The 21,562-nt window shown below is 58.4% G+C and overlaps 1 protein-coding gene across 7 annotated transcripts in view; it reads right to left on the bottom strand.

Moving 5' to 3' along the window:
• Positions 1-21,562, bottom strand: part of GNB1 (G protein subunit beta 1) — a 53,840-nt gene that overhangs the window by 11,193 nt on the left and 21,085 nt on the right. For 3 of the 7 annotated variants that reach the window (XM_037062173.1, XM_037062178.1, XM_037062171.1), the window contains exons 2-6: positions 20,654-20,701; positions 8,262-8,359; positions 4,023-4,061; positions 3,459-3,565; positions 7-70 (exon numbers count right to left, since the gene is read on the bottom strand). In XM_037062173.1, the coding sequence (XP_036918068.1) occupies positions 7-70; positions 3,459-3,565; positions 4,023-4,061; positions 8,262-8,318 (267 nt within the window). In that variant the 5' untranslated portion in view covers positions 8,319-8,359; positions 20,654-20,701. The other 4 variants (XM_037062174.1, XM_037062176.1, XM_037062177.1 and 1 more) reach the window with 4 other exon arrangements.

Genomic DNA, 21,562 nt, shown 5'->3' with positions numbered 1-21,562 from the left:
CCCTACCTTGTTGGTGGTGTAGCTGTCCCAGATGATGAGCTTCCCGTCCTGGGAGGCGCTCACAAGGAGCCTGTGGGAAGACAAGTCGGCCCGTCAGAGCCACAGCAGCTTGGCAGCCCCAGGCGGCAGGACCCGGGGCCTCCACGCTGAGTCTGCTGGAGACCAGGCACCCGTGCTTATGAGCAAAAGAGAAAGTTCTCGCCCTGGCTGGTGTAGCTCAGTGGATTGAGCGCGGGCCTGTTCCCTGCAGGCCAACTCCCAGCAGGGGACCCACAAAAGGCAACCATACATTGATGTTTCTCTCCTTCTCCTTCCCCTCTAAATTAGATAAATAAATAAATAAAATCTTAAAAAAAAAACAGTTCTCGTTACTAGGTCAACTTTGAAAGTACTGAGGACATTTCCACAGAGAGCGGCTGAGACTCAGGTGAGTTCAGCGTCTCGGGCAGACCCGGCCGCCAAGGCGCACCCGTGTGTGGCTCAGGCAGAACACTGGTACAAATTTCCTGTTCTGCTGCGACACATGGCACCTGGGCGTGAGCACGTGACAGGCCCCGAGGTTCCGAGCACAGGGGGTACTTCTGCGCACAGAGACTGTGCTGGCCCTCCTCAGATGCGGAGGAGGCCGTCCCACCCGCCCACTGGCGGGTGGTGGTCAACCACAGCGGCCATGCCGGGTCCATGGGAGAAACGAGCGACAGTCAGCGAGCGCTTCCCACTGTGCCACTCCCGCGTGTGCGCTGAGTGTGGGTCTATGTGGGGGAGAGGTGCTCTGCCAGGCTTTGCCGCACGACCACGGGGCGGCACGGAAGGACTTCCATGCCAGAGTCAGCGAGGCGCCCGTGGCCACAGGAGGGCTGAGTACGGACAGCAGCAGGCACACACCACACACGCCGTCCTGCACAGACATGCATCAGTGCGATGAACAGAGTTTCGATTTTAAAGCTTTTATCAAAATATGCAGGTTTTAGCCATGTTAGCCACAAGCATACTTGGCTTCTTGAACTGATCAAAACCTGGAGGTGAAACTCAAGCCAGTCCGACAATCTGGACGGTTCCCACCAAGACACACACCTGACGCACCCAGCACAGTCCTCCCTGACCGGGGGGGTCAGCAGTGGGCTCTGCAAACAGTAGACACTTAAAGCTGTGTGTCGCCAAACTCACTGCAGAGCTGGCCCAAGTGCATTTACTTTCAGACCCACTTCCTTTTTTAAGCAAATCCCCCGCATCGTCTCCATTCAGTGCCAGACCCATCAGCACCTGAGGACTCTGGGAAATGGAGTAGAGCCCCCTCTGCTGCCTGCCTCTCTGGCCTAGACTTGCCCTCCATCAAGGTCGCCTCCGGGCAGCCCCACCCCCACCCAGAGAGCTTAGAACCTGCTGACGTGCAGGGGTCACAAGGACACTAATGCCCACTGATCCTCCAGAGATGAGAAGAGATTCGTGCCTGGTAATCCTCGGGGATGGGCTCCGGAGGCACCGCCCACTGCAGTGCAGAGAGGCCCAGGGGCCAGGAAGAAAGGGCACAGACCAGAGGCCAGGGATGGGGGGCCACCTCCCAGGACTGCAGGCGCTTCCTGACTCAGAAGACGGCGGCTCCGGAGCCTCGGAGGGCGAGTGGGGTCCCCCTCCCAACCACAACGAGACCGCAGCAGACTTGAGAGAGGGGAGTAAGGCTGTTGCAGTGGTCGGGCCCCCCGAGAAACCCCAGAGCTGTAAGAAGCAGAACTGAAGTGGAACCAACCCCTTTACACTGGAGAGTAGGCCCTCACTGCAGGGAGAGGCCCACCAACACACCAACACGCGCGAGCCCTTCCCAGAGGCCTCTCTGTGGCTGTGAAGGCCACATGGCCACTGGCATGCGAGTCTGCCAGCGAAGCCGTGGACGGGACGGACTGAGCTCACACTGCCCTGTCCGCGTCGGGGGTCTCCTGCAGCAGGCCCCATGCAGGCGGGAGGTGCAGACAGCACGAGGAACACGGACGCCCGAAGCTCCATAGGCCCTGCTCCGGATGCGCCTGAACTGGGGGTGCCACGCGGCCCCCACTCTCCCCTGCTCCCGGCTGTCACAGCACCGCGAGCCTGAGCCAGCAGGCGGGGGTGAGGCCTCTCGCAAAAAGGTCGGGAGCCCAGCTGGCCGGCCCCACCCGCCCCACCTCACCTGAGCCCTCGCTCACGCCCCTGCTCTGGCCACACATCCACCTTCCTGCCAGCAACACAGCTGCCTGCGCCTGGCCTGCAGCCCCCAGTCACCCTGCGGGGCTCGATGACACATGGCCTTGTTGGAGAAGCCTACCCAGCTCTCCAAGGGGCTGAGGCCGGCTCCAAAGACACCCAGCCAGGGCACCAACACTCCCTCAGGTGGAGGGACGGCTGGGCTGTTGTGGACTGTTTGGTTGTCGCTTTCTGTGCCCCCATGCAGAAAGCACTTCACCGTGCACACCACACACAGGACCATGTCAGATGCCCTCAAAAGCTTCAGCACGAAAGTGTGCATTAAACACAGCAAGATACAGAACTTCCATGGCGGGGCAGCGGACGAGGGCGTTCTCCTTCTATGCTCTTCCTGGTCGCAGCCCGAGCTAGTGCAGCCGCCAGAGACAGCTGCGTGTCCTTGAGCTGCTCACACTCGGAAGAGCAGACAGTCTCACCCACAGAGAGAAGCCCAAGCTGCACAGACAGCGCCACGGAACGCAGGCATGCGAAGAGTCAGCTGGGTGTCTGGGGAACGTGTCCTCGTCACAGGGGCGCCCAGCACTTTGTTTTGTGGTCTGGGGGGACCACAGCCTGGACAGGAAGGAGAAAGCCGAGCGGACGGGCACTGGCGCCGCGGCAGGGGGACGGCGAACATGAAGAGGACAAAGAGGGAGTTGGAGACGAGCCACCAGACGAGGCCAGAGGACGGCAGCTGAACAAGGGGCGGGTTCAGGAGAGGGACAGTGAGTGCACGATGGGGTTCCCCCCGACAATGATGACAGGTGGGCCAGGGGCTGGGCAGCTATTGAGACGCACATTCCCGCGCTGGACACAGCCCCCGGGAGAAAGCCAGTGGCACACCCTGTGCCCACGCCGCTGTTCTGGTGCTCAACCCATTTGTCCCTCCCAAACCTGCACCGGGCTCTGAAGCCACAAGCCCCAGCTGAGGAGCCCCGAGGAGCCCGACTCCGAGGGCTTGGGACCTTGCCCACGGCCCCGCAGGCACTGGGCTGTGCACTGGGGGAACAGGGGAGGGGAGGGCAGAGCTGACAGGGACTGACGAGGGTCGTGCAGAAAGGGGCTGAGGCCAACAGAGATACAGACAGGGAGTGTGCACCCATGGCCCACAGCTGGCCTGCCCAGACATCCGACCAAGGCCCTTACCCTGCTTTACAGGCCACAGCGAGCACACTCGGAGAGGGCCCCCGTGAAGCCAGAACCCTTGACTGCCTCGGACATGACCCTGCACAGGCACACACCTGGAGTCCGTGCCCCAGTGCATGGCGTAGATTTTGGCCAAGTGCCCCCGCAGGGTCCTCCTGGTGCGCATCTGGATCCTCCCCACGGGGTCGACATTGTTTGTGATCTGGAAAAGAGATGTCCCTGCAGGTCACCCTCCTGTGGCGGGATCGTCTCCACGCGGTCTCATTTCTGCTGCTCCCACCACTGTGCCAGCCCTGCCTGGCCACAGGGACCTCCCATTTGCGGGTCACCTGCCTTCCGGCTGCGGTGTCCGCAGGAGCGTGGGTCTCTGCACCTCAGCCCCTGCCATGGCACTGTGCTGGCCAGGTGGACCCTCCCTCTTCGCTCTCCTGTCTCCTCTCCTGCCCACCAACAGGCTGCTCCCACCTCCCGGGTTACTAGCTACTACTGCCTACTCCGCACAGCACTGCTGCGGCACAGACCCACACGTGCCCACCCGGACCTGCCCGAGATCAAGAAGTGTGGGGCAGACACGTGGAACAGCTGCATGGGAGCAGCGGGCGTCCCGGAGGAGGGGTGGCATCTCCTGCCAGGCAGGTGCTGGCCGGCCTCGTGCTCACCTGGGAGAGCGTCGCATCCGCACAGGCTTTCCGGGCGTCCTGAGAAGAAAGCGACAGAGAGCAGCTCAGTCAAGCCTCAGGCACATCCAGTTCCACGCCCTCACCCCACAGTCCCTGAGGGCCTCCGCACGCTGTCAGAGCCAGAGCACAGGGCGGGCAACGGAGGGCACCCCTGCCCTGCCCCGCACCGTGCAGGCCCAGGTAGGGACTGTCCGTACAAACTTCGGCCCGTGCCCACCCACATGCACCACGTGGATTAGGGGCCCAGCATGCTCCAGGCCGCAGCCGTCCTGGGGAACACCCTGGAGGCTGGGTGTCGCCAGAGAATCCCAGAACTGGGAGCTGCCTGCACCTGTCCAGACCCGCACACCCACCTCCCGTCTGACTAGTGGCCCAGGTGCTCTTCTGGGCTGGGTCAGCCAAGAACCATCTTCATGTCAAACCCCACGGGTGCTCAACCCACGGAAAAGGGCAAAGGGCCTGGCGTCGCTAGCTGGTATTACCTGTGTTACCTGTTACCTGAGTTCTCGTCTGGGAAATGCCTGGGTGACACAGGGAAGAACTACAACAGGACGCACCAAAGCTAATTAAATGCTTTACTGTCCTTAAGGGATCAAAGTTACTAGGAAGTTGAATGCTGCCATCTCCAGTCAGTGTACATTTCACAAACAGCCACGTGTCAGGAAGGAAAGTGAGACAGCGGTTTTACAGGAGCTGAAATGTGACTTCCCAGGAAAAGGACAACCATGTCCCGTGAGAAGAGTGTCTCTGTTAGGAAGTCACCTCACAGGCTGCTTCCCCTTCCCCTGTGCGGGGCGGGGCCCCAGGACACCCTCCTCAAGGGCACACGCCTCCCTGCTGATGGCTTTTATTCCAGGAAGCTGGAGGGAACGCTCACCAACCGAGAACATGGAAACAGACGCGAGAGACTACTATCGTAAATGTTCCAGAGACCAGGGTGCCAGCTTTCTGCTCAGCGAATGCTGCCTGACTAGCCACACAATGAACCACAGGCGCTGCGGCCACCTAGGCCTGGGAGTGAGAACAGGCGGCGGAGCCCGGAGCCTCGGGCCTTTCTGCATTGAGTTCTGCCCTTCAGATACGGAGCTTGAGATTGGTGTCCGCACCCCTCTCTTGCGAATGCTGCCTGTGGCTTTTAGTTTAAAAAATTAATAAAAAGAACTCTTTAAATGGAAACAATGAAGCATGGGACTTAAGCATGCTTAACTTCACCCTGACTAGTGCCCCCAAATTAAAGCAGGGCCCCCCCCCCAGCCGCCCTCAGCAGGAACAGGGTGCGCAGACTCAGCCCAGGCAGCTCCCACGCCGGCTGCCAGCTGGTGGGAGGGGCGCAGGCACACGTCCTGTGAGGGCCAGACCCAGCATCTCTTCGTCTCGCTCCCGGCCGAACGAGTTGGAGCAGAGACGCCCACCGTACACCGTACCCAGTGCAGACGCTGCGCAGTTTGCTATGAGGTGTCATTACGGGTGACAGTTCCCTCTTGTGGCCCTCAAATTGGGGACCGCGTCTGAGCCCTTAACCTGCCAGCCCCAACCCCACGGGAGGTGCTGCTCGCAGGCACCGGGGGCCCAGCTGTTCCCTAAAAGGCATCTGGGCATCGAGTGGCGTTTCTCATCATCGTCCCTGGCCTGCTTCCTCACACACAGTCGGAAGCCAGTGAGACAATCCTCCAGGGTCTCTCAGCTTCAGAACACCCACCACCAAGGACAAGAGCAGCCCCCACGCCCGGCCGCCATGTCCTGTCCATTATGCCCTCGTTCATTTCGAAGCCTGGCCCCTTGGGCAACCGGAAGGAAGAGGTGTGCCTGCCCCCTGCCTTCCATGGTGCATGGGATGCCCCAGCCTCTGCTGTCCCTGCACTAAGCAGACACAGGCTGGCTCCACCTTCAGAGACAGAGCCCCGGGGGAGGGTGCAGGCCTGCAGCCCCGCCGACCCTGCCGGGAGCCGGGAGCCATGGCACATGCAAATGGGGCCGTGCCCTCCAGCGTAGGACACACCAAGTGCACTTCCTATAAAAGGGGGGCGCGTGTAGAAGACGGTTCACTACCTGTGAAACGGTTTGGGTGTGCTGACTTAGACACAGCTTGTTAACGCCCCTGTTCCTTTTCCCGCTGGCCCACAACCCAGGCCTGTGCCCTGCTGGGCGCTGAACCAGCGACCCTTCGTTGGCAGACCGGCCCGCAGTCCACGGGGCTGCCCCAGTCAGGTGCCCTGGTTTCTACTGAGCCGCGGCAGACCTTTCCGATGGTAAGATCTGAAACTCTTCCAGCAAAAGGACATTTTCTGTTTCCCCTGTGCCAACCTCAGTCCCATTACCTGTTCTCAAGTGCATGAAAGAGCGTCTGAAATAATGCCGACAGCTCTTCCCACCAGCTACCACCAGGCTTTCCAATGTAACCGGTCACTTAAGAGAAAATAATGGCCCTGGCTGGTGTGGCTCAGTGGATTAAGCTCGGGCTGTGAACCAAAGGGTCACTGGTTGGATTCCCAGTCGGGGCGCATGCCTGGGTTGCGGGCCAGGTCCCCAGTGCGGGCCATGTGAGAGGCAACCACACACTGATGTTGCTCTCCCCTCTCCCTAAATAAATAAATAAAATCTTTAAAGAAAATAAGAAAACAAAAGAAAATAATGGGGGCTGAGTGCAGGGGGCAAAGGGGGCACAAACAATAAAATATTAAGAGTAAAAGTGAAAAGCAGCATGAGCCACCACCATTACACTGACCCGAGGAAGGAGCCGAGCCCGTGCGAGGCCGCGGTGGCCGTGGTGGTACGAGGGGCCCGGCCTAGAAAGGAGACACAGCGGCCGGGAGGAGGCAGCCCTCACCACGCCACACGGACAGAGCCAGTCTGTGCGTGTTGGGGGGGGGGCTCCTCTGGAAAGCCCCCCTTACACCTCCCACCAATAGTCCGAGAACAGAGATGCCTGCCTGCAGTACATGTTTCCCTGGAAACTACTCCCAAAAGCACTACCTTACAGGCCCGACCAGGGTGGCTCAGCAGCTGGGGCCTCGTCCCCAAAAGCGAAGAGGCCCGACGTTCCATTCCTGCTCGGGCCACATGCCTGCGCGGTGGGTTCTGGCACGTGTGAGACGCAACCACACACGGATGTTTCCCTCCCTCGCTTTCTCCTTCCCTCCCCCCTCACTAAAAATAAATAAATAAATCTTTTTGTAAGGTGCTGCCTTACAAAACTGAAGGACAACAGAACTAACTCCTTCTAAACCCACTGCTCCTCCTCCTGAGAACCTCCTGGGTCCCCGGGCCAGGCAGCTTAGGGGTCGGAGCGTTGTCCCTGAGCTCCAAGGCTGCACAGTGCGTCCTGGGGCAAGTGGGAGAATCAACCCAGGAGGGCGTGACTAAGTAGAACAACAAATCAATGTCTGTCTGTCTTTCTCTGCCCCTCCCCGCCTCAAACCAACCAATCAGAAAGAAGAGCGAGCCCGGGCGCTGCAGCGCAACCTCACAGGTCCAACCTCACAGGTCAGCGACAGAGCAGCGTGCCAAGCCAGCTGCGTGCCAAGCCGGGGCAGCTCCCAGGCTCCCACCTGGGCGTTTCACCTCCAGTGACATATCCGCTCCAGCAGCCTGCGCCAGCCGTCCACTCAGAAACTTCCATACGGAACACCCCTTTTCAAAATCAAAAACTAAGCAGGCACTCCTAACACACCTTCTGTTGTTGTTGCTAATACTCTTATTTCCAAACAAGGTTCCTGTGCAACGGTCCCAGAGGACAGAGGCAGACAGCCCACTGCAGCGACCTGCAGGGCGTCACGAGGCTGACTCGGAGGTTGACGCCGCGCACGCTCTGGGCGGGCGGCTCGATGGGTCAGCGCCTCGCCCTGACCTGCCCACGTTTCAGGGTTGGGGTGCAGGTTGGGGTACGTGCAAGAACTGACCGATGAGTGCATAGGTAAGTGGAACAAGCTGACGTTCCTCTTTCTCTCTCATCGATAAATTTAAAAGAAGAATGTAAAGAAAGATGTTTTATAAATTATATGGCAACGCTGTCACATACTCAAACAGCAAGACACTGGACAAACCCTGAGAGCACTGGGCGGGCCAGATGGGGCCTGCTGCCAGCCAGTCCCGGGCCCGGCAAGACTCGGTCTCAGTCCCCAACACCGCACCGCCGTCCTGTAGGTAGGGTTTCCCAAATCTGGTCCCATCTGACCCAAAATGCAAATGCCAGCAGAAGCGAACACACGCAGTACATACCCTAATTTGGTTTTTCAGCTGCTCGGCCTCCTGCCGTAGCTGGTCCAGCTCACTCATCTTCTGGCCTCAGGTGCTCCAGTCGCCTCCAAGAGTCAGGTCTGAAACAGAGACACGAGCACGGCTGACACACGGCTGAGGCAGGACAGAAGCAGGTGAGGGGGACGCTGACACCTGGAGAGCGGCAGCGGTTTCTGCGCAAACCAGATACGCACGGAACGCCCCCAGCGGGGCTCCTCCAGCACGGGTTTTATCACTTCTAAGTGCTGAGCAGTGACGGTGCCCAACAGACTACGCCAAGACGGCGGTGGCCTGGAGAAGGGCAACTGGTTCTAGGCATTTCTCAGGCTCTGGGTCTCAGCAGAGAACCCCAGCAGCTGAGGCTGACATTCGGACAGTGTTTCCCATGGTGACCCAGGCCGGGAAGGGGGGACAGTGACTGCCTGGCAGGCTGGCCTCCATGGCTGTCCCACACAGTGGCTCTGCAGGGCTCGGGGAGGCGTCCTGCAGCCTCTGGGATCCCAGCAAGCAAAACACCAACACAGCAGCCCCGACAGGCCGGGGCTGCATGCAGGAGGCGACGTAGGGCAGGTCCACCGTGCAGCCGTCTGGGGGGCACGCCCTCCCCACCTATGAAGAGCCCCCTCCCAGAGCCCCCTCGCAGTCACCAGGAAGGAAGATGCCCGCCCAGGTCTCGTTGGGAGGCACAAGGACTTCAACTCCCCGTTTCAGCCACACACACGACTTCCGGTCCTCCTTCGCATGCCAGAACGCTACGGCGGTTTTCAGGTTGAGGCCTGAACACAAGAGCCTCCTGGGGGTGTGGGCGGGAGGAGTGCTCTCTGCGGCGCTGGGGTCCTCAGGGAGAGACCCACCCTCGAACACCAGGTGGGGTGGCCCCTGAGACACTGAACTGGAAGGTCTCCTCTCGCGGGATAGGCTTTCTTCCATGTCGCAGAAGGCGGTGCACAGGACAGTCACCTGCGCACCTCCACGCGGAGGGGCCCCCGTATGTGCCGGCCTCTTGGGATGACGACAGCAGCGGCAGCAGCGAGCCGAGACGCACTCCCCTGCTGGCGCCGCGCAGCCCCGACAGCCAGCCCAGCCTCCTGGCGGCAGCCCCTCGTGGTCAGCACCCACAGGCAAGTCTTGGTCACAGGCTTCAGAACCCGTGTTTGCCGACGGTAAGACAAGCATCATTCCCATCTCCACTCGCAAGAAAGACGAGAGTCTTGAAAGTCCCACTGAATTTACACAGTCTGGGGAGAGACCTATGTCAGACATTTAGAAGATTTTAGGTCGCAGTCTCCCTTCTCCACTTCAAAGGTGCCTGAGGAGGGGCCCAGCCCAGGGCCCTGGCCGTGTGCACACACAGGACGGCCCCGGCCCCGGGGAAGCACAGAGGGACGGAGCAGCTGCACCAGTGTGGGGCCCGGGCGACCCCACCCGGCTGAGGTGCTGGGTCCTGTCCCGCAGGCACCAGCTGTCCACCAGTGCTCTTCTGGGCCCACAGAAAGGCACGTCCGTGCCCGGAGGAGTGACCCTCTGTCCACAGACACAAGGAAACGTCACCAGCGGCTGTTTCTGGAGTAAGACACAGGGACAGTGGGCAGCCTCTGCCTCCCGACTTCCTCCTTGAAGGAGTGAACAGCTAATTGGAGCCCTGGAACCAGGAAGCACTCACATTTCCTCCACAGTGGTTAGTGGACGAAGGCTAGTTAACGCTACGCTTTCACCTGCGAACTAGCACAGGTCACTGAGAACAACACGAAGACGGGAGAGAATCTGGGGGGCTGCTCTCACACGGGAAACGCAAACAAGTGTGTAATAGCTACAGCTACAAGGAAGCGCACACCTGGGCCCCTCATAATTACATTACCAAGATTAAAGTGAAGGAGAGAATCTTAAAAGCAGCAAGACAAAAGGAGATGGTTACCTGCAAAGGAGTTCCTGTTAGACTGTCAGCTGATTTCTCAAAAGACACTTTACAGGCAAGAAGGGGCTGGAAAGAAGTATTCCAAGTCATGAAAGGCAAGGACCTACATCCACGATTGCTCTACCCAGCAAAGCTATCATTTAGAATGGAAGGCCAGATAAAGTGCTTCCCAGATAAAGTCAAGTTAAAGGAGTTTATCTTCACTAAGCCCTTATTATATGAAATGTTAAAGGGACTTATCTAAGCAATATGAAGATCAAAAACTATGAACAGTAAAATGACAACAAACTCACAACTATTAATAACTGAACCTAAAAAACAAAAACACACTAAGCAAACTAGGACAGGAACAGAACCACAGAAACGGAGATCACATGCAGGGTTAGCGACAGGGGAGGGGAGAATGGGGGAAAAGTTACAGGGAATAAGTAGCATGGACGGTAGGTAGAAAATAGACAGGGGGAGGGCGGGAGTAGTGTGGGAAATGTAGAAGCCAAAGAACTTGCATGTACAACCCATGGACATGAACTAGGGCGGGGGGGCGGAGAGGATGGTGGGAGCACGGTGCTGGGCAGAGGGAAACAAGGGGGGAAAATGGGACAACTGCAATCGCAAAACCAGTAAAACATACTTAAAAAATTAAAGAAAATATACTTTTTCCTAAGAAATTTAAGAAGTCTAACATCATTTTCCCGAACACCGCTGGCCCGGTCCTCTCCCGGTTTTCCGACACCGGCGGTGCACTTCACGCAGAACCGTGAAGGTGCGTCTAGCGGTCTTACCTACGTCCATCCACTCGTTGTGGCTTCTCACTCTCCTCGGGCCCTCAAAGCCTCTGGCCGCCCCACCTCCAGGCCCTGTGGCCTGGGCTCCTTCTGCCCTCCTGGGTCAAAACCCTGCTAAGCTGTGGCCGAGCTGACTCAGCATGCCGACCATCTAATCCACTAAGACCAGGCCTGCTGAGAGGTGCCTGTCTGTCCCCTGTGACCCACAGCCACCCGGCTCTGGTCAGGGCTTCTGCTTGGGAAACACTTTGTGCCAAAACTGAAGAAACAGAAAGGTAGCAGGCAAAGTCCCCTGTGTCCACGTCAGAGTGCACCCAACACCTCCCCAGGCCGTCGGCAGAGCTGTGACCCTGCCGTCCCACTGCTGGGGGGGTGGGGGGGACGCCAGGCCCTCGAGGGTGACACACACACTCCCATTGACACGCTGTAAGTATGCTAAAGTACCAGAGAGTAACTGCCAGGTCCAGCCTGCCACCTACAGGGAACATGACCGTCACCAACCCGTCCTCACTCTGGTGCCACTGCCCCGTCGGAGGCGCCCCATCCCACACGGGCCAAGACTGAGGCAGCTGGACGGCACCCGCTGGCCCTTCCGTGGTCAGGCTGGGACGCGCACCTCCCGACAGGGGCTGCAGGCTTGAACGTGGCCTCTGCCACAGGCGGGCAGCTGGGGCCACCGCACCCTGGCCACACCCTTGGGCTGGCAGCTGCGCCAAGCATGCAGCGGTCACCTCTGAAACTCCTGAGGTCCCAGCCAGCCTACAGAGCCTCCGGCGTCAGACAGGCAGGAGTCTTCGCGCCTCCTCAACCACACCAGCCGCCCCCCGACTCACAGCTGCACTTCGGTACAAGTTCGCCTGAGGAACTGAAACCAACCTCATGAGCTTTTCTATTTCTCTTTCATTACCAAGTCCAAGTACATCCCCCAAATTAACAGGATGCAAATCCAAAGTGCAATGGGCAGCCCCTTCCGTGACACACAGTTCCAACAACACGAGGAGCAACATGGGGCAGCGAGCAGAGATGCCGCTGCTGTCTGGGTGCTCCTGCTGCAGACGGTCAGTGCGTGGCTGGCCCGCAGTCTTGCTGGCTGGAGCGTCGTCCTGCACACCAGCAGGCTGTGGGTTCGATCCCCGGTCCAGGCACGTGTGGGAGGCAACTGCTCAATGCCTCTCACATCGATGATTCCCTTGCTCTCTTTCTGAAACCAATTTTTAAAAAACCCTCCAGTGAGGATTAAAAAATAATAATGAAGTAAAGTAACGGGTCTTCAATTTGCTTGAAAACCCTAAGAGAAGGAGGCAGGCGAGGGCACGTACAAGGCCCATATGGCCACAGAGCCCCTCAGGGCTCACCGGCCGCCGTGCGCACTCCCTCCTCCCACTGAAGAGGCTGCGAGACGCAGGGTCCTGACTCGGAGCCCACAGCCGACACTTCGGAGAAAAGCCTGAAGCTGCACGTGATCGGGGCGGGCGGGGCGGGCTGGTGACAGGAAGGAGCCGCTGTTCTTCTGTTACAAATGCTTCCTACTCACGAGTGAGGGGAGAAACGGGGATTTGCTTCAAGACACTCCAACTTAGGAGGAGGACAGGAGGAAGGACATTTAACCAAAGTGGCAGAGTTCTGTAAATGGTGGAGCTGGGTGACTACAGACTACTGTTTCTACCTATATTTGAACATTCTCAGTATGGTTTTCTTAAAAACCAGTATCTCTTGGTATTGCTTGGCTAACTATAGGCACGTGTTCAATCTGCTATAAAGCCCTTGGTTTTTTACAAGGGTGGGTCCCAGATACCCACTCTGGGGAGTGGTGACAGTCCTCAGTGACAACAAGGGTACCTGCCACAGCAGCCGGCTGTGAGGCCCTTCCCCAGTGACTCCCAGGTCTGTCTGAGCAAACGAATGGCTGACCTTGGACGTTCATGTATCCAGATTTCAAGAGCAATAAAAATTGCTATTAGCCTTGGCTGGTGTGGCTCAGTGGACTGAGCGCTGGCCTGTGAACCAAAGGGCTCACCAGTTTGATTCCCGCTCAGGGCACAAGCCTGGGTTGTGGGCTGGATCCCCCACTGGGGGCATGTGAGAGGCAACCACACATTGATGTTTCTCTCCCTCTCCCTCCGGGAAAATAAATAAATAAATAAATAAAATCTTTTAAAAAATCCTCACCAGGAAACATGCTTATTGGTGGGGGCGGGCACGGGAGAGGGAGAGTAACATCGATGGGTTGCTGAGGGTGACGACGCTCCAACCCAGCAAGCCACAGCACCCAGGGCGGGGTTAAGATCTGCCGGCGCCACCACGCCGCCTCCCGCAGGTCGGAGGCGCAAAGGTCCGCAGCTGAAGAAACAAGCCGGCGGTCAGCAGCGAGGCCTCGGGGGAGCCTGCACCTGCCGACTCTCACTGGGCCCTGGCCGAGCACACCAGCCACCGTTCCCTCGTGGTTTGCACACTCCGGTGAATGCACTGCACTCACCGGCACGCAGCCTGTGCCAGTGGTCTGCCCTCAACACCCGAGGTTCTTGACTTTCTGATGCAAATTCTGAAACAGAAGCTGCAGCCGCTCAAGTGGGGTTGGCCTCAGAGGATGCACACGGGAGACACGACTCACCTACGGGAGACGCCGCGTGACCTCCACTCGGGGCTCAGCCCTACTCTCAGGGCATCCCCAAAGCACTGAGGCCAAGCCGAGATCAGGCAGCCTCAGAAGTAGCTTTGTGCCCTTGTACTCGGAGGGAGGCACCCGCCTGCCCTCTGGGGGGCCCCGCCACCTGCCACAGCAGGGAAGGGCAGCGCCCCCACCTCAGTTCACTGCCTTTCCATCCGAGTGTCTTGTACCTTTCGAATCGGAGCCAGACCCCCACAGACAGTTCATGAAGTCACCGACAGTCAAAGCGAAGCTGTACGACCCTGGTGTGTCACCTGGGAAGTCCACATGAAACCCAGACGTCCCTGCCAGCGTCGCTGCCAGGCCCTCGAGTGACAGGAGGCCCAGCAGGGCCCGTGCACGGGCCAGGAACCGGCCTCGCACCCGGCAGAGTAGGACAGCGGTCCCGCTCCACGAAGGGCAGAGCACGTGGCTTGTCTTCGGACAAAGAGGAGAGCAGGCCCTGGCTGCATGGCCTGGCCAGAGCGCCACCGTGATCGTGGCACGCACAGAGGCCACTCACGCCGGTGTGTTCCTCTCGCCACTTGCTCCCCACTTCCTCTCTAAGATCAGTAGATCCACCCTGAGGATCAAAAAATACAAAACAAGTCACTGCTCAGAGACCCCCACCCACCCTACAGAGACAGACTGATGGAGGAAGGGCCCACACGGGCCCGGGGCTGTGCCGGCTCCCCTTTTCCACGTCACCGCACAGATTATCCGTTCCAGAGCACGCAGTTATTCAACCCGGTATGGAAACACGCACCACTCCAAGCTTTAGAAAGTCCGAACGTGCTCTTGCCGCCCTGGGAAGCCAACACTGGCACATCCAACCCTGAGACTGCCCTGCCTGGAGGCCCGCCCCACCACACCGGGAAGGCACTGGCAGCCCAGGCCAGCTGCTGCTTCGAGCGAATGCGGCCCCACACCAGCCCTGCTGCAGAGCCCCAGGACAGGCTCCTCGGCAGCAGCGGCCCAGCACCCTGCCGCTCCCAGACAGCCCACCCCGACGTGCCTCTTCCAGGGGAGACGGCACCTGTGTGAGGCCTCCCCTCCCACCTGGGAGCCATGGGCACAGAGCCCTGCGGGTGGCAGGCAGCACGCCTCCTGCTGACGGTGTGATGAGGAGGAAGGCAGGTCAGGGAGCCACGCCCAGCCCCTAGGGCACAGCCGTCCCCAGCTGCCCCTCCCAAAATGATATGCGTCTTCAGACAGCCCGGCTTTCACTCGTGCGCGTAAGTTGGTTTCCTCTGACCACGCTGCTCTCCCCACACAGCTCTGTGGTCCTCCCGTGACCACCTGCGTCTGCCACAACCTTAGCAGCCTGTCAGCTTCTGCGTCGGGCAAATGGCCAGTTTGAGCCCAAATAACCACTCCTTCCTTACAACACGGCAGCACCTAGGGTTCTGCACTAGAACCCGGCTCGGGCTCCTCCATCCGTGTGTTGGGCGCCCCTCTAAACAAGGACACTGGTGACAAGACATGTCCTGTCCTTGGGACCAGAGTCGGGAAGGTGACAGACACTGCCCATCTGGGGAGCTGACTCTGCAAGTGCCGGTGCGCTCACCCCAGCTTCCTGGCCACACGAGAACGACAAGGACACTGATGCACCGCGGGCTCCGGTGCCCCTGCTGTGTAACACGCCCGAGTCACCACCACCCTCAGAGAGGTCCTGCAGTTGTCCACATGGTCACCACCTGCCCAAGGCTGTCACTCTGGGCCACCTCCAGAATAAGCAGGCCAGGCCCCCAAAGCAGTGCCCAACGACAAGGACCCCCCACCCCCCCACCCCCGCCTCAGGCACGTGTCACTCCAGCAGACAGGCTCTTCAGCAACGCCCCCCAGCCCAGTCCCAAGGCGGCGAGCCCTTCTCCTTCAGGGAAAGCCCCCAAAGCCGCCCCCAGCAGAAGCAGCTCATGACACCAGCTGGCTGGGGAAAGAGTTTCCCAGGCGGCTCCAGCCCCAGACTCACAGCATCTGGGGAACCCTCATCTCGGCTCCTGGATCGCTCTGTTCCAATCAGCGCTGTACAATGCAAGCCACAGAACGGAACCTCCCGACAGCCAGATTAAGGTGTATAAGTAAATAAGTAAAACAAATGTATTCATTTTAGGAATTTCTACATTTAATTCAGTATTATCAAAAATGTCATTTCAGTATGTGACAATGTAAAACAACTGCAGATCAGGTGTCCTGCACACGTCACATGAAGCCCTGGAACCAGTGTGCACGAGGGAACAAGGATGGTCTCTCCTAGAACAGAGTCACCTTCCTGAGGGCAGGTCCCTATAGCCCCAGCTTTCCCCACTGGGTGAGCGCTCTGGGGCTCCACCTGTATCTGCGCACCAGCTGGCGTTGTTGTGAGAGGCTGCGTTGGGCTTCTGGAAATGTTTTTTTGGTAAACTCAACACGTCTGTCCCTTTCATGAGGGGTGATTGACAAGCATGCCAGCCCACACCTTGCTGAGGATCCAGCAGTTTTCGACCCAAATCAGTGTGACCCGGATGCCCCACCCTTGATCTCCCCCAGAGGAACTCTTTTTGTTCCCCAGATGAAAAAAGTTCTCAAAGGGAAACACTTTGCCTTCGTGCAAAAAGACAAACGACACTTTCGCCCACAGTGAGGCAGACTGCGCAGGCCCCAGGCCCCAGAGGGCGAACCCAGTGGTGACGGGCTGACGGCGGTGGCACACTCGTGTGCAGTGGGACGAAACTCGAGGGCCCCGGTGACGGTGGCAGCTGCAGCACCTGTGGCGGCGGCAGCGGGAGGTGGCAGACAGGACGCCATTGCTCCTCTTTGACCCCGCCCCCACATACAGCGTCACAACCCAGCGACTTAGTTGCCCTGCTCTGGTGAACACCTAGGGCTCTTATCCTGCTACATAACAGGCACAAACAGCCCAAAAGATGGTGCAAGAAGAACTCAAAGTCCCAGAGTCGATAACTCAATGACCGAGAAATTGCCAGCCTCTCAGAAGCACAATTCAAGACACTGTTTATCAGGATGCTCACAGAACTGGTTGATTATAGTCACAAATTAAAGGAACATAAGAAGGCTAAACTAACTGAAATGAAGGGAGATGTCCAGGAAACCAATAGCGATGGAAAGGAAACTGGGACTCAAATCAATGGAATGGACCAGAAGGAAGAACTAAACATCCGACCAGAAAGGAATGAAGAAATGAGAATTCAAAAAAAATGAGGAGAGGCGTAGGAACCTCCAGGACATCTTTAAACGTTCCAACATCCGGATTATAGGGGTACCAGAAGGGGGAAAGAAACAGCCACGAGTGGAAAACGTATTTGAACAAATAATAAAGGAGAACTTCCCCAGTCTGGCAAAGGAAATAGACTTCCAGGAAATCCAGGAAGCTCAGAGTCCCAAAGAAGTTGGACCCAAGAAGGAACACACCAAGGCGCATCATAATTACATTAGCCAAGATTAAAATGAAGGAAAGAATCCTAGAAGCAGCAAGAGATAAGGGGACAGTCACCTACAAAGGAGTATCCATCAGACTGTCAGCGGATTTCTCAAAAGAGACCTTACAGGCAAGAAGGGGCTGGAAAGAAGTATTCCAAGTCATGAAATCCAAAGACCTACAGCCAAGATTGCTTTATCCAGCAAAACTTTCATTTAGAATGGAAGGGCAGATAAAGTGCTTCTGAGATAAGGTCAAGTTCAAGGAGTTCATCATCACCAAGCCCTTATTATATGAAATGTTAAAGGGACATATAAGAAAAAGAAGATGAAAAATATTAACAGTGAAAGGACAGCAAACTCACAGTTATTAACAACTGCACCTAAAACAAAAGCAAACCAAGAGGACAACTAGATCAGGAGCAGAACCATAGAAATGAAGAACACATGGAGGGTTAGCAACAGTGGAGTGGGAGGAGGAGAAGGGGGGAGAAAATAGAATAGACAGTAGGTAGGAAATAGATAGGGGGGAGGGCAAGAATAGTAGGAGAAATATAGAATCTAAAGAACTTGAGACACGTGGTTATAAACTAAGGGGGGGAGAATGGTGGAGGAGGGAGTGTGCGGGTGGAGGGGAATGAAGGGGGGGAATAGAAAAACTGTAATGGCTGCCCTGGCTGGTGTAGCTCAGTGGATTGAGCGAGAGCCTGCGAACCAGATGATCGCGGTTCGATTCCCAGTCAGGGCACATGCCTGGGTTGCAGGCCGGTTCCCTGCAGGCCAACTCCCAGCAGGGGACGCACGAAAGGCAACCATACATTGATGTTTCTCTCCCTCTCCTTCCCCTCTAAAGATAAATAAATAAATAAAATCTAAAAAAAAAAAAGAAAAGAAAAACTGTAATGGTATATATAATCAATTAAAAAAAAAAAAAGACAAACTAGACCGGCAGAAGCACTGAGAGGCACCCAAACCCACGAGTCCCGACGCTGTGTCGGGCACAGGGAAACTGTCTCGACAGGTGCGCTGCATCGGAAGGAAAGTACCTCGAAGGTAACTTCAGTTTAAACGTGCGAGAATAAACACGGTTTTCATAAGTAAATTCTGCTTTGGGGCACCCCTCCACCTATTTGCAGCCTGACCTGGACAAGTCTCACCTCAAATACTGAGCCTCTGCCCACCCCGTCACTCTGGGGGTCTTCTCAGGCCCTCACAGCGGCTCCCTCACATCACCGGGCAGCACAGTCCCTGTCCCACCGGCTGTAGAGGCAGCCTCCGGGCCACAGGAGGTCGGCAGGTCTCGAGACACACCCTAGCCCAGCCACAGTGCAGGGATGGACTGCAGGGGAGGAACGCCCAGGGGTGGAGGGCACAGCCTGGTCCCCTCACGGGGGGCACACTCCCCCTGGAGCCACAGGAAATGGCTCGGGACCCTCTCTGGCCTGCTCTCCTGCCTCCCCCATTTTGCTTCAGGGCCAAGCACAAAGCCCAGCTCATATCCAGCAATTAGTAAATCCAGCCCTGCAACCCGCTGAGGCCAGAATCAAAGTCCCGTGTCCCCCACCCCAGAGCCTGATGTCACCCACGACTGATGCCACCCAGGACAAGCGTGCACCCAGGGGGAGGTCTGGCAGGAGTGCTGGGGGCCGGGAATGGCCATTTCCATACGCTGGAAGGGTGGGAGCCTCGAGCTCGGCGGGAGACCGCCCCGTGCCCTGCCGTCCGCACAGCACCATGGGAACAGGCTGTTTTCGAGGGGGCGCCCTGCTCGCCAGAGCTGGGCCTGCTGTCTGCTGGTGGAGGGCTGCACAAGGTGGGGGCTGCCCGCGTGGGGCCAGGCCCTGCCTCTCTCTTCCTGTGTCTTCACTTTTCAGGGTGGGGGTGGAGACAGGAACTGCACCCCTGGCCCAGAGCCCCGCCCCTGAGGACTCACTGTGAAGGCAGGGAGAGGGTGCAGCCCTCCCTCCCCTGCAGTGCTCCCTGCCCTTTGCAGAGTCCAAGGTGGCCGTGCGACAGGCTCAGTACAGGGGGACTGAGGACGGGACAGTGAGCGTGCCTGGGTGGGCCCTCTACCACAACCACAGCGAGGACACTGAAGGTGCCCATGCCCCCAGGCTCCTCCCGCAGCTGTCGGAGGCCATCCTGTCCCCTGGCAGCACTCCTCTGCTTTCTGCTGACAACACATGGGCACTTCCTAGAACCTCATCCGCTCAGGCTCGCCCGCTCGCTCGGCACACGGATGGACACCAGCTTGCCTTCTCTCGGCAACACACTGGAGGCTGGCCCGGGCCCACCGGGGGTGTGAGCCGACCGGAAGAAAGCACGGCTGTCCCCAGAAGCGGCACTTCCGCACGACGCCCACAGGCGGCACCAGGTGAGCTCAGTCCCTGCCGCGGTCATTCGAAAGGACAGGGGTGGTGTCCAGGGTGGCGTGGCGCTGCAGGTCTCTGAGGCCTACGGTTTGGCCGCCTTTTCTTGGGCTGAGGCCCGTGCCTGCGTGCGCCTGCTGCCCCTGCCATTCGAACCCTGCTCTTCTCCTGGACTGCTCGTTTCTCGGTGTCGGACTCCAGCTCTTCCTGCGTCCTGCGCACAGGCCACTGCAGAGACAGGGCCTGCTCCTGCCCGTGCGGCTTTCCACTCTCTGAGCAGGTCACGGAGGAGACCTTCTCAGTCTGACGACGCCCCTGCCGTGCACCAAGGGTCTCCCGTGTGGGCTGTGTCTTGACCTCGTGGCTGGGAAAGAAACCCTTGCCGACGCCGAGTCCCAGTGACATCCTGCTCCCCTCCAGAGGCCCCCTCGTGTGGGGCGCACGGCCCGGCCCGCGGCACACTGCCAGTCCACCCCGCCCGCGGCACCGGGCCCCCTCTCGCACACGACGCCCCATCGTTCACGCACCTCATTCATTCCATTTAGTTCTGCTTTTTAGGTCAAAATTACTCCAACCCATGAAGAGCTGCAGGGACAAGAGAGACCTGAACACGCTCCCTGGACTCGCCCGCCCACCCCCACAGGCGTCTGCTCCCGCTCCCCTCCCTGCAGCAGCCGGGAGGGGCTTCTCTCTGGGACTCGGGCCCTCCCTGCTCTGGGTCACCTGCTGCTGCTCCCACTGGGGCTGGGCCTGGAAAGGCGGCTCCTCTGCTCCGCGACGAGAGAAGCCGGAGCAGCACCCCGCCCGTCTGGAGTGCGCACTGTGACCTCTGGGTCCTCAACCTTTCCCGTGGAAAACTGGGTGGAGCCTTCAAAGAAACCGCCCTTTCTGCCCCGGCTGGTGTGGCTCGGTGGACCGGAGCATCTCTCCTGGACCAAAAGGTTGCCAGTTCAATTCCGGTCAGGGCACATACCCAGGTGCGGGTTAGATCCCAGGTCCGGTACGTGTGACAAAGCAAACCATCAGTGCCCCCACCCACAGCAGTGAAAACCTGTACCTGGGGAGGCAGGTTAAAAAAGAAAAACACACCCTCCTTGGTGCCTTTGTTCTGAAGACCAGCTTTGGTCTGAAGAGCAAAAAGAGAGATCAGCAAAACCACACTGTTTAAAGGGGAAAAAAACCCTTTAGAAATTTAAACATTGTTCTCAAAAATGGATACGGATTAACTGTATCAAAATTACCTTAATTCAGAAGTGCTTCCAGTCTGGTCTCCAGTTCATGCAAAGCGTCTGCAAGGGATAGAGAAAAGGCTGCGTTGGCGCTGTGCTCCGGAGCGGGGAGCGGCCAGCCCCATAGTCCAAGCAGCCGGAGACCCGGCTCCCCAGCCCCCTTCTCGCCAGGGTCCCCCAGACTCCCCCCCACTGCAGGGCAGGCGCTTATCCCACTCTCAAGGAGGCCACTGGCCAAGGGCCCCCTAAGTGTCACGAGTCTACGTGGGGCATTCCAGGACCCCGGTGGCTGCGGAGCCCCGCGCCCTGACTGGGGTGCAGGGTGGAGCCTGGGCGAGCGACGGATGCTAAGTCTACTTTCCCTGCAACACCTGCGTGTCCTTCCCCAGAACCTAAGTTCCAAACACTTGCACATGCTTTCGTATTTCTCCAAATCAGATCCATGCCTGCCTGTGGGGAAAGTCACTGGTCCGTGTGTCCCCAAGCACACGTGCACACGCCTGGGCTGGGGCAAGAGAGGCCTCAAGACACTGGTGCTGTCCCCCAAGGAACTGTGAGCTCTGAGGCGCTTGTTTAACAAAGCGGTTTTTCTTGGAATCATGCTCCTTATGACACACACACTTCTTTCCTGGCAGTGAAAGTGGACACGGAAGGAAAAAGGTTCCTGGTCCCTCAAATGCTCCACTACAGTTCCGCGACCCACCGCCACCCGGCTCCTGGGCACTCGGCCAGCAGGACCGGAGCACCTGCCTGCTCACAGCAGCCGAGAGGGAACAGCCGCCCAAACACCTGTCGGTGCCTGAGCAGACACCACCACACAGCGTCGCATGCCCGCAGTGAGTGGCGTGCAGTCCTCGAGGGGGGTCACACGCAAACATGCCACCACAGAGACAACCTGTGGAAGAGCCGGTCACATGCTCT

The sequence above is a fragment of the Sturnira hondurensis genome, unplaced genomic scaffold (assembly GCF_014824575.4).
Source record: "Sturnira hondurensis isolate 20B ecotype Veracruz unplaced genomic scaffold, ASM1482457v3 Scaffold0013931, whole genome shotgun sequence".
Lineage (NCBI taxonomy): Eukaryota > Metazoa > Chordata > Mammalia > Chiroptera > Phyllostomidae > Sturnira > Sturnira hondurensis.
The sequence above is the reverse complement of the archived record's forward strand: the minus strand, read 5'-3'. Positions and strand labels throughout refer to the sequence as shown.